The sequence below is a fragment of the Pleurodeles waltl genome, chromosome 5, assembly GCF_031143425.1.
Source record: "Pleurodeles waltl isolate 20211129_DDA chromosome 5, aPleWal1.hap1.20221129, whole genome shotgun sequence".
Lineage (NCBI taxonomy): Eukaryota > Metazoa > Chordata > Amphibia > Caudata > Salamandridae > Pleurodeles > Pleurodeles waltl.
In genome coordinates this window covers 479,341,142-479,354,249 of record NC_090444.1, presented here as the reverse complement: position 1 = coordinate 479,354,249, position 13,108 = coordinate 479,341,142, and the positions used below count along the sequence as shown (strand labels likewise).

General features: G+C 47.4%; 1 protein-coding gene across 1 annotated transcript in view; it reads right to left on the bottom strand.

Moving 5' to 3' along the window:
- Positions 1 to 10,791, bottom strand: part of NMBR (neuromedin B receptor) — a 423,166-nt gene extending 412,375 nt beyond the window's left edge. Inside the window, exon 1 of the mRNA XM_069234302.1 lies at positions 9,457 to 10,791. Coding sequence (XP_069090403.1) covers positions 9,457 to 10,001 — 545 coding nt within the window. The 5' untranslated portion in view covers positions 10,002 to 10,791. The remainder of the gene's footprint in view (positions 1 to 9,456) is intronic.
- Positions 10,792 to 13,108: the final 2,317 nt, after the last annotated feature.

The following is a 13,108-nucleotide window of genomic DNA, read 5'->3' as shown; positions in this document are numbered from 1 at the left end:
GCCTCCTGTTCCTTGAAGTCTCAGGACCAAAAAGACTTCTGCCTTTCACGTGGACGCTCCGTGCGCCGAAAATTTCGACGCACAGCTTGTTTCGCGGCGAGAAAAACGCCGCACACCGACGCTGATCAACGCGACGCCCTCGGGACGATCGAGACTTCGACGCACAACCTCGCAAGGACAAAGCCGCCCGACTTCCAAGGAGAAATCGACGCGACGCCTACCGTGAGTGCGAAACTTTGACGCACGGCCTCGCAAGGACAACGCCGCCCGACTTCCAAGGAGAAATCGACGCGACGCCTGCCGTGAGACCAAAATTTCGACGCACAGCCTCGCAAGGACAACGCCGCCCGACTTCCAAGGAGAAATCGACGCGACGCCTGCCGTGAGATCGAAACTTCGACGCGCAGCCCCGCAGAACGACGCGCAGCCGGAAAATAAGCAGGAGAATCCACGCACAGACCCGGGACATCTGGTAATCCCCGCGATCCACAAAAAGAGACTGTCTGCGCGCCGGAAAACGACGCCCGACTTCCCCGCGTGGAAAAGAACGACGCAAGTCTGTGTGTGCTGAGGAGAAATCGACGCACACACCCCTTTTTCCACGCATCTCTTCTCCTGTGGCCCTCTGAGGAGATTTCCCACCAGAAACCAGGTACTCTGTGCTTGAAAGACACTTTATTGCTTTTTAAAAGACTTAAAGACACTTAATATCACTTTTCAGTGATATCTTTACAAATTCGTATTGCAACTTTGATCGTTTTGACCTACAAGTACCCAGATAAATATTCTATATTTTTCTAAACACTGTGTGGTGTATTTTTGTGGTGTTATACTATGGTGTTGTATGATTTATTGCACAAATGCTTTACACATTGCCTTCTAAGTTAAGCCTGACTGCTCGTGCCAAGCTACCGGAGGGTGAGCACAGGCTGATTTTGGATTGTGTGTGACTTACCCTGACTAGAGTGAGGGTTCTTGCTTGGACAGAGGGCAACCTAACTGCCAACCAAACACCCCATTTCTAAAAGGGAGCTAGAGAAGTAGCGAAGGTGCAAGAATTAGTCAACTGCCCTCACAAAACTGCCACCAACATCTCCAGCCCACCGGGGAAATGTCCGATGGAATAAAAAGACAGTCCGATCTTGCTAAGGGATTCATGTGTGCCAGAGCGTGTCAAATCATCAGACCCAGCAAAAATGGATAGAGAAGACGTCCTGACCACTGGTTCTTTTCAAAAAGGGAGTTCAACAGCAGTTTAGTGCTGGTCAGTTTCTGGTCCAGCTATGTTCAGTTCTTTGGTGGAACCGCTACTCTCAGCCCACTCATGTGGTACATTTCATATGTGGATGCTTCTACTGATATCAGTATACACCTTTGGTTTGGTGCTCCCTCTCCACTGAAGTAAGTGTAATTAGGGAAAGTTTTCTCACTCAGAAAAATTGTATTCGTTGGGCTAAGTTATAGGCATTTTAAACTGAAGACTCAGTCAATGGAATATTTGGTCTAGGAAGAAGTCGAGTGAACTTTCAAGATTACTGTCTGTGCTCTGTAATGAGATTGTGGCTGGTTAAAAACACCTTTATAGCTGTTCCTTGTCTTTTTCCCACGTAAAAATCAGTAATTCTGAAATCCTTAAAAAGACTACACACCTCTGCCTACCAAGGTAAGGTGAAGATATTTGACTCGTCATCATCCAAACTGTTACCATCAATAGGAAGTTCTTGTTTAGTTTTTGTGTTCACACTGTAGGGGGTTCTTGTCACCGCTTGAAATCCACAGCAGAAAGTAGAAGGAACGAATCTTGACATACAGTCATGGTGATCAGTCCAGTTCTCAATGTCTGATAACACTGCATGCCCTTCATTATCACTTTCTACAGCGCCGTGCAATTTACTGAGCTATTGAAGGCTCTAGCCTGGCCCAGCCCAGATACCTGGCTCTGGGTCAAATCACGAGCCACTTCCACTCTCAAGCCGAAACTGAGCTGAGAACGCCTGTGGCTTCTGAACGATGCACTCACCTCATGTCTACAATCCCTCAACGTTTCCGTCATCTCTGCTCCCTATGGCACATGAGGTGCCAGCACTGTGCTAATGCCTTTTTGCATTTGGATTAGTCCCTCGAGGTAGTGGTTCAGATGGGATGATAGCAAAGACGCCATATAGTGCTATGAAAACGCTGGGAAATAAGTTATGCTAATGATTTTGAAAATAATGGTGTGAGATGGGACATTTTAAAAATTACCAAGAATATGTCACTCTTCAAACACTTTCACAACACTCAACACAATTTTCAAGTTCAGCCCAACTAAACAGCTGTCCCTCCCACCCGGGGTAATTAAAAATTGAAACTGCCTGCAGTCACGTATGATGGGGTGTGACCATCTATGTCATTTCATCAAAATGCCACGGTAGCGGAAGATAGATCACACGTCATAAGGCCTATACTTTCACTCACAGGCTTGCTTACACATACACACACCTTCACACATACACACCCTCTCACATAAACATACTCTCACCTGCAAGCATGCACATATCATACACTTGAAAGCATTTTTGCTTATCTGAGATCCCAGGAAGTGTCATACTCCAGCTAAACGCACTCTATTTTGTATTACATTAATAATAAATAATATATAATTAATCACTATTAGTGTAATAAAAGACTGACAGAAAACAAGTAAAGTGGGGCCTCAAATGACTTCGGGAAGGACGCGCTGCCCCGTTGCTCCTGACACTGATTTTCCACCTCCGAGGTCAGGGGTGGGTGGCAAAGGGAGAGCCAGGGACCGCAAAGGGCAAGCCAGGGGTTGCAATGACTTCCATGGGTGTGGCTTCTATGTGAAATTCTGTTGGCAGCCTAGCACTGCACTCCGCTTGTGTCTTCGTGTGTTACTTCCGTGACCTTTTTGTTCTGTCTTCATTGAAGTGTGGAGCCTCTTCTGAAATTGGTCTCTTTGCTAAGTGAGGAGAAGCTGATCATATTAACATTAAAAAATAGAGTGCCCTGCCTTTACTTAACCTAGTGCTTTTTTCGAGAACAAAACTCGTGTGCGCTTGATTTAGCTAGTAATACATCAATTTAACCCTGTGTACTAATTTAGCTAGTCAAAAAATGTATCCCAATGCATTGACCTTTGGTGTAGAGTAGTATAGGGAAAAGGATACCTTCTAGTGGCTGAAATGGAGGTCTCAATCCCGGCTACCTCGCTTCACCAAACAGTTTGATCCTAGGCAATAACTTTGCTTTAGTCTGCCACATGTTCCTGATCAGCCCATTCGAGTGCCCTTTGAAAAACAACAGTTCAGGATGTGTGCCCTGCAAAAGCATCGCTTGTATAAGGTTTAATTGACAACAATGGTGTTTCATCCATCATAACAGTGCAGGACACATATAGAAGAGGCATCTGTTCTGCCTCTTTCATTCAGAAATGGCAATCTTGTCAGGGAAAGTGGTTGGGCAGTTCATGAATGTTTCTAACTTCATGTTTAGAAACTAGTCATTTCTAATAAATGTCATTTAATGCATTGATGTATTCTAATGTACGAAAGTGAAACGCTTCCACGCGTTAAAAAATACACTTTTTGAACTTTGAAGAGCCTTAATTATATTTAACAGACGTGTCTTGCACAATTTGTATGCCCATAATTTTGACAGCTCAGCTTCTGTTCTGGCTTCCATTGCCAAGCCATGCTCGTGCTCGCTGCTGCTCTGCTCCCATTATTACGTTGCTTGCTTGCCCATCTCTGTGATTACAGGGATGTAAAATGATGAATAGCTTTGTAAAGATAGCAAAAGTATGAAAACAAGCGAGAACAATCTCCAATAAAAGAGAAAGAAAACATCAATAACAAAGGACAGCTAAGGTAGACAGACACGTGTACAGACCAGACAAGGAGAAGCCAGGGCAGTGAAAGTGGAGCAAGCGAATCAGGAAAGAGAGACAATGCCCCATAAAAAGGCCAGGAAGACTTTCTGAGACCATAGAGCGGTAGTATGTAGAGAGGCAAATGAATACCCCCCAGTACTTCTACATGCTTTAAGAAACAAAGATTGAGTTTGGAGACTTCTGTAGAGACTGAAATTCTGAGTGACAAGAGTTGGCAAGAGGATACCCCCAAATGACCGGTAAAAAGCTCACTTAAAAAGGCCAGGTACTGCCCTAGGAACACGTTACACCAAAAACCAGGGACTGTACGTCTGAGAAACTCAATTGTGCTACCACTTTTTCTTCAATAGCAACCTTAGTTTAAAGAAGCATTGGAAGGTATTGGCAGCAGGGACCTTGCTCTGGAACTTCCGATGTTCTTTTACAATAGGAGAAAACACGTAAAAGACCATCTGATAAGGGTCGCACTTACACCTGAGAAATCACAGGCAACCCGTGTTTACCACTGGGGACTACCACCAGTTTCAGAACACTTTAAATGAGGTCAGTGTTGCGGTTGCCAAGCCTGTTTAGATTAAAAACAATCTCCCGTACCAACCTTGAGATGCCACTGAGAAGGTGCTCCAGCTGTAATGCTTGTTATGTGATCGACTGTATAACAGGTGCATGCAGGAAAATTTACAAAAAATCAGAATACGTATCTGCCAACATCGGAGATGCATCCACTGAAAGGTCACCAATGCCCTTTTGGTAGTACATTTTATTGATGAGGGCTGAATTAGCCTTGACAAGACCCATAACTTTGATTCCCAAATCACAAATGGCTGCTCCAGGCAGATAAATCTGATTCTCTGTGTTCCTGTGAACCAATGAGAGGTGGAGTCTACATTGTCCCACACTTATGGGAGCCTTCGGAGTACCCTAAGGGTCAAAGAGCAGCTTTCGCCTGCCCAGCAGGACTCCTAATGGTCTGACGTATGCCTGCATGGCTGCTCCGAGCCTCCATTTGTAGGAAGACCAGGACCATGAGAGCGTGTCTTTGCACATACCTACACCTTGAAAAAATCCCTGGAGGTTCCACTGTAGCCTCTGGATCGGCGCTGCAGCCATGTTGCAACAAAGACACGAGTCTATGTTGCACTGAAAAGGAGGAGAAATCTGCCCTGGACTGGGAGAAGAATTGGGAGCCGTCTGCCTGCAACACCTCGCCGCAACGTCTGCCACCCACTTGCAGAGACAGTGTCAGTTGGTGGGCAGCACGAAGGGGAGATGGCAGCGCGAGCCCCAAAAAGGGGAGAATAAGATTGCAAAGGAAAACAAAGGACACTGACCGTCCCAGGAGGCTGCCTGCTGTCTGCCAAGCTGGCCAGAAGATAAAGCTGAGTCTTAGGCAGCCACGATGAAGTGCCCGAGGTCCATCACACCTCGTGGGAGAGAAGGCAGAGAATCTGCTGCAAACCATTCCCTACAGCCAGCACCTCCCTCGTAATGTAACACACCACCGAAGCCTATCACAAGTGGGAGGACTTCCATAAAAGGGAGGAAGCCAGCACACAAAGAAAACACTCACCCCTGAACTGGCACCACCTGCAAGAGGAAAAAGGAAACCACCACCTACCTGCTAAGCACCACGCACGGTGTACAAGGAGAAATGCTGTTGCACTGCTACTGTGTGTCTTGGTGGTCGGCAATCAATTGTGGCACCCCACAAGCTGAAAGAATTCTGAGGCTGCCCCCTGCACTGAATGCCCCACGCTTACCATGAGGGACAAGGCCCGTAGACTGAGGGAAGCTGCTGTGGCCTCCTGAAGTGACCAGGGTACCACCCAGCTGGCCACCACAGAACCAAATGGCCACCATTGGCCTGCCATTGACAGTGTCAGATGCAGTAACCAACCCTGCCAAGCACACCCTAACGTTGAACTGTTAACACCCACTCCAACACCATGAGAGAACGCAGGGCTGACCAACATAGAGTGAGTGGACATTGATCAAACAGACTGGCTGTCACAGAATCCAGACTCCATCCACACTGTTGAGCCCAGAGTTGTGTGGTTAAATTACGGACCCATGCTGTGATGCTTAGGTGCTCCCAGATATACCTATCCAGTGATCCTGTACTGTCCTGTAGACTGCCTGAGGAGAGTAAGAGACCCATTTGCATTTTTATTTTGTTTATTCTTTTACACAGGTTGGGCTTTGTTTCTCTTCAATAAAGTTTGGGAGGGATGTAGTGTCCTGCTGGACACATCCTAGCTTCCACACTCACCCCACACCCATCCCTCACAAGTGTCACCAGTCAGGTGACTCTGCCAATAAAAAGGGGCGGGCACACATGCTCGGAGGCCAGTTACTAGTACAGTGTGTCCGTGCACCATATTTGCGTAGCATGTGGGGCCAGGACAGCCTATGTGCCTGGAAGGTCGCATTCTCTGTGTCTCACTTCCTGAGTGGCACACCGTACCCTGTTCTCTCTCTCACTCTTTCCCATGAACTTGAAACTGGAATATAGGAAGTAGTGCTGGAAAATACCTTACATTATTTGCGTTGGGTCACGCCCCAGGGAAAACGGGGAAACGCCCACTTTACGTCATGCATTCCCTTAAAAATGGGTATTATAGAAAAGGGTACACAGACATCTGAAACCACTTCGGTAATCAAAAGTGTCTGGAAGCGAAAAATTGGAAATAAATTATCAGCGGCCGAGAAGTATTAAAGTTTTCTGTCCATTACTTTTTCCCTAAACGTTGTAACCCTAGGACAGCTCTGAAAAATGTCCCAGTACATTTTCTACCTTTACAAATGCTCCTTCAGTGCGGAGCCACATAGCTGCATGTGCACTGCTATTAAAACGTGTGCCCTTTCATCCGTATGTACATTTCAGTTCTCATGAGCACCCCCCAACACCATGTTCAAGAGCAATCGTTTGTTCTGTATGCCCCCACACAATAAGATAATCTTTAAATTCCCACGAGGTTTTGACCAATGTCGACGCTTGCGCTTAACATGCTTACAAATGTTCTCTGGCAGTACATTTCTGCAACAAAAAAATAACACAGTGTTGTAGTCTTCAAGTCCCAACATGGTTGGGCCAGAATTACAGATCCAATGCGCCTAAAATGTCAGTTTGTGCAATGCCATTTGCCTCTTTACCCCCTCTTGCCCACAGCCACTAGTTCCTCAGTCCACACTCGCCTTGAAGCACACCAGAACTTGCCGCATATTTCACCCCTTTGACGTGCTGTTTGCCTCTCTGGAGTGTTCATTCCCAGGAAGTGTGCAAGTAATGAACAGGCAGTGAAACTACTGAGAGAGAGGAATCCCATTGGGTTTACCCAGAACAGACAGTGTATGCGTAAGGAGTAGGCAGCAGGTGAGAGGGCATCCCATGTACAGGGTGCCATCTTTGTGACCCAACGCGTGCAGGAGAGGGGCTGAGGGTGCTGGTGCAGGGGCTAAGTCTGAAGGCTAAAGAGCGCTATGTTTTCAAACCATAAAGTCTAGCTTACATGCATGGAATAAAGGAGCTGGAAACGCAGCCCCGTCAGTAGGCGTTCACCAGACATGAAAAAACAGTCACCTACATGACTGCACAGTTGGTGCATTTAAGCAGGCATTACGAATAGCGACTGCCCAGCAAGGCACACATGCACATTTATGCAAACCAATCTCATAACGGTATCAACCCAGAAAACAGACCTTTGAGGTTGGTTGAATAATGTTTGTCAGTGACTGTAGGGGGTCCGCGCTGACCTCACTGGTCAAGCGCCTCAAATCAGACACCACTTACACCTCACCTGACAGGTGCAAGACCCCCTGGCTCTTCTCTCTCACTTGTCCAGATCAACCTTCTATGGTTACTGTAAGGTCTTCCTCTCAGATGGGGCAGTTATCTTCCTCAGCCAATAGCAATGGTACCCAGTCCGTGTTGTATACATATCTCCCTCCAGTGGATGTGACTGGAGGATGCTCTACCTAGACATCAGCAACATTCGTATATTTGTGCAACACTCACGACACTTTACCTTCATAAATTTCTACTTAGATCCACTCTACATTCACATATATCTACACATGTACAAGATACCCATAGCCCCAATCATCTCTAAACAGATGTAAGCGAAACCTAAACCCATGAAACATGCCTGAATAGCCCAGGAAATATTCAGCTAGTTCTCAGCAGCATTAACACATAGCTGCTGTGTGCAGATACAGTGCTGGATGGAAAATGCACCTGGAGCTCAGTAATATTTACAGTAACTTGTAGTGTATTTAGTATCAAGAGAACACTCTACATGAACCTCCGTAGCAACCGCTATGCCTGCTTTATGCTTTCAGAGCGCATCGAAAGCTTAGCTAGACCCCCTGCAACATTCGCACAGCTGATGTGTATATAAAGTGTTTAATGAAAGGTCGTCCTGGAGCTCTGTAACATGTGCAGTAACTTGTAGAGTATTCAGTATCAAGAGAACCCTCTATTCGAACCCCCGTAGCAAACCTTAGGTCTATCTTAACCCCCTTGGAATCCCCTGATAAATTGTTTAACCTGTTTATGCTTGCAGAGCCTATTGAAGGGTTTAGCTAGACCGCTGCAACAGTCACACATCCCTGCAGTGTACACACTGTTTGATAGAAAGTATATCTAGTGCTCAGTAACATTTAGAGAGACGTGTCTTAAATATCTACAGAACAGTCTATCCCCGTTGCATCCCCTTATGCTTTCAGAGCCTATTGGAAAGTTCAGCTTGATCCCTGCAACTCTCGCACATACCTGATTTTGTGTATATAAACAGTGTTTGACCTCTGTGTCATTCATAGTGACCAGCAGTCGTCGGTGTCTAGGCAGCACTCTATCTTAAGCCGTAGCATCCCTTAAACCCTGCTGTATGCTTTCTGAGTGTATTGAAAAGTTCAGCTGGATTCCTGCACCATTCACACATGTCGGCAGCGTACACAGAGCTTTATATAAAGTACATCTACCGCAGTGCTTAATTTGTAAATAAAAAGGTGCCAGTGCTCAAAGCTCTCCTCTTAAACACGCGGCTGCTGCAATTAAAAGTGCGAGCACATAATACTGAGGCAGCCTAATCCTGAAGCCACCTCGGGCCCTTTCCGTCCATTTATAGCCACTCCCTGCCCCTTCATCTCACTCTGTCAGCTTCCTGCTTTTCCCCTTTCTGTCGCTTTTTCGCTTTTCTCTTCCTCCGTCTTTCCCAGTGTCTTTTGCTCGCAGTAAATGCTTGAGAGAGAAAACTAAGCGCCGGCCCTCAGAAATAAGTGCCTGTGCTCAGCACCGGAAACAACAAGCACACAATAAGCACTGATACAGTTCTGTAACATATACAGAAAGGTGCAATGCCGTCAATGTCCAGGGGAACTTTGTCTTAACTCCGTAAGATTATCTGATGTCTGCTTTATGCGTACAAAAGATTTGTGGAAGTTCTGCTAGATACCTGCAGCCTTCACAGCTAAGTGCGGAGGCACTCGCGGTCTTCTGTCAGGCCGATGCCATCTGACTTTACCACATACTGGCAGCTGACTGACTGCCGGGGCGGGACCCTTACCTGTCAGCACTGAGAGCGGTCAGCGTGAAGACCGACACCCCCACCGAGGTGAGCTGGATTGCTGGAATGAGCTTGCAGCCCACCTCGCCAAAGATCCACTCCTCCACGAAGTACCTGGAGGCGTCGACGGGCACACAGGTGAGGAGCAGCAGCAGGTCCCCGGCCGCCAGGCTGGAGATGAAGATATTGGGCACGCTGCGCATGGCACTGTTCGTAATGAAGATCTTGACCAGGGTGATGTTGCCCAGCAGACCCACGGTGATGATGAGAAGGTACAGCGAGGGGATGACGCACCGGATGGCGAACATGGCTGTCTCGCGCTCCCGGGATGGCTCGGGCCCCGGGGCGGGCTCCGGGGTACTGGTGTTCCATGCCCAGCCACTTCCGTTCACAGGGAACTTCCCGAACGTGTGCTTCGGGGCAGACTGGAGATGTGCATTCATCTGAGAGGAACAAGTGGAACAGAAAATAATGAACAAAAAGTAAAGGGGAAAGTTGTGACTTCTGTCCTTTCTCTCAACAAAGTGTAAAAAAGTCATAGTCATAAAAAGGGCCCTTCTTCTGGTAGAGAACTTCCTTCACACTAAGAGTAGTCAAATCATCTGAGTTGTTAACGTGACAATTACCAACAGAAATAGCAAGGAGTTGCTTTTAAAATTAGAATTCCCTTTTCCTATAGCTCAACAGGACGGGAGGAACTGAAGAGACGAGGCGGGCGGTGTGCGGCTGTGGAAGTCCAATAAAATTTCTCTGACTAGGTAAGAGAGGCAGCGTCTACCACCCACACCCAACCCTTGTCAGAGTGGATTCCTGAAGGTCCTCGTGAGTAGGGCCCCTTCAGGTCACTCAGATGGAAAGGAAGCCAGAAAGTCTCTGCAGGTGACCTCTCCCATTGAGGAGGAAGGGATATTTCTTGTTGGTCTGTATTCTGATGTTTCCAAAGTCTTCCTAGTTCTGCTCGAGCTCCGAGGAGTTGTGAGGGGGCTCGTGTCTCTCTGGTGTGAGCCCCCCTCCGCCTCGTCTTAAAGGCTCCTCGGGTGGGTGGAGCGGTTCTTACTCCCTCCCCTCTGAGCGGGAGGGGGGTGGGGGTGCGCCAGCACCTGCCAGCTCCCCGCTCCCGGCTCCTCTCCAGGGGACAGGCAGGCGCTAGGCTGCATCTGGAGCGAAGATGATGAGTTTTTGAGTGTGCACCAGAAGCCTTGAGCATGAGGGATAGGCGCTGAGCCAGGGAGAGCTGTCCAGCCGGTCCTGGCACAGGCGCTGTCCAGGCATCAGTGCTGATGCTCTGTTCGAAGTTGTGACTCTGCCCATCCCTTGAACAGGCTGCTGCCTATCACACATGAGCCCCTCCTTTCATCAGTTCTTGGGCACCTCTGTACCGCTGCCTGTCTTTTCTCTGAGACACTCCCTTCCACCCCTCTTACACCGCCCCAACTACCCATCACTGTTGAACTCAAACCAGTGCCTTAAATGGGCCGGTACTGAGTACCGCACTTTTTTTATTTTGAGAGGGAGAGTACCTGCGCTTCTCATCAAAAACGTAATACTTTTCATTGGAGAGTACCGGCACTTCTCAGAAACAAGCAGGTACTCTGATACAGAGTACATGCACTTCTATTTTTCCATTTCAAGCACTGCCTCAAACCCTTCTCCTCCCAAACCCTCTTATGGTTCTGCACACTCTTTACTTTCTCCCTTCCTTTTTCCCCAGTAAATATACATTCGCCTATTTGTATCACCCCCTCTCCTCACGGTTTAGCTCTCTCTTCACCGTTTCACCCACCTCTTTCTGTGCACTTCTTGGTCCCTTTTTCTTTCCGTTCCCGCGAGACCATCACCTCGACGCAGGCCACGACCCCGTCTCTTTTTCGATAATTGATCTTTTCCTTTCCAGAGAGTTGGGGTGTGTAACCGCTCTGTGATCGTGGCGGTTAAAATGTGTGTTATTGTCCAACAAACCACTTAAAAGATGTCACGTCGTGACATTCAAACACCTGCGCAGACTCCTGTTCACACTGTTTCCCTCAGTTCCCTGGCTCTAATGGGCAGCTATGCGCGCATCGGACAGCAATTGTCAGCTCCTTTACGCTCGTCCCCTTCAGAACATGTGAACGTTTCTAGGAGAAACACGTTCAATAGATTCATCGAAACACCCTCAACAAGGAGACCTCTTCTGCAGCGGAGCACAGACATCGAAGTTGAGACGATCACTAAGTTTACCTCAGAACTGCACAACACATCTCCCGGGACCCCTGTCCCTCACGCACATAGGTGCTTCTGGTGGCACAGCAGGCTTAGAACGCCGTTCACGGTAAAAAGGTGCGAGCTTCGATCGCCATCTACCGTTTGCTGCAGGAATAAGGTCTCTCAAGCAGTCGCTTCAAAGAGGAAGTAACCTTCAGGTGCGATCAGGGAACCAAGCCCAGGCACAACTAACCCTTTCCCTATCTGTAATGGTTTCCCTGTTTATACCTAGGCTAAGTTACTGCTAGTTCCTTTCTACCATTACGTGCTGCCATGTTTCTCTCGGTGATCGCGCACACAGACTGCTTACCGTTATATACTGAAATGTGTGCCCACAACAGACACGAAAAGTGGATGCTTTAATGTGAAAGTTATGCACTTGAGATATTTGTTGCATTTTTACCACATTTCAATAGAGACTGTACAACAGGCGTGTACAGATGTTCTATCTAGCAACTCCACCACCTTTCCTAGATTTATATCCGCTTTCGTCCGCGAGCCCTTTCAGACTCATGAGAACCCGCATGTTATTTTGGTAACTGTTGATCTGACAGTCCTAGTTAGTGCGCCAGGACCTACTGTTCCAGCTGACCAAACCCTGCACTGACCGGTCTTCCTTAGGTCTTCTGGAATCAGTGAATGAAATTAAAACATTTTATTTACTATGGGACCCTCACAAATTGGATGAGGCAGAAAGGGGGCGCGGACACGAGGAATGCCGTAATCAGAAATTTAAGCAAATATAAAATACCCATACTTTTCTAAAGAAACGCTTACGTAAAAAAAATTGGTAGCATGGGAAAATGTGATATGTTTACATATCGGGTCACTAGCAAACTGCGTTTTAAGGTCCCTGAGGGGTTAGAAAGTTCCTTACCAGTGCTGAAAATGTCATGAGCAGGCCTTCTCAGCGCCAGAAAAATCACCAGACGCCACAATGTAGCTGACATGACAGCAGAGCCCACCAAAACCCAAAACACAAAAAAGTATGTAAAAGTTCGCACTGACAAGACAGATTTGACCTTGTAAGACTAGCTACAGGTCTGCACCAATGCAACAGTACTTGCTGTAGATCTGGGCTTAAATACTTGTTGCCTCTGGGCATATCAAATTAATGAAAACAACATCTACTATGCGCAAGATCCCCCACACACCCTGATCCCTAAAAAAACAACTACTCCAACCCCCGACCTATGCCCATAAAACTAAACTACCTCGACACGCCTCACCCGCCCTGAGCCCTATAGCCTTCCCCCTAATAAGTAATCCACCCCAATTCCCCCACCCTCCCTAAGCCCTAAAAAAAAAAATTGCCCAACCCCACACCCCGCCCCTAAAAACCAAATTACATCTACCCCCATCCGCCTGAGACCAAAATAAACTACCCTGAGCCCCCACGCCTGCCCCT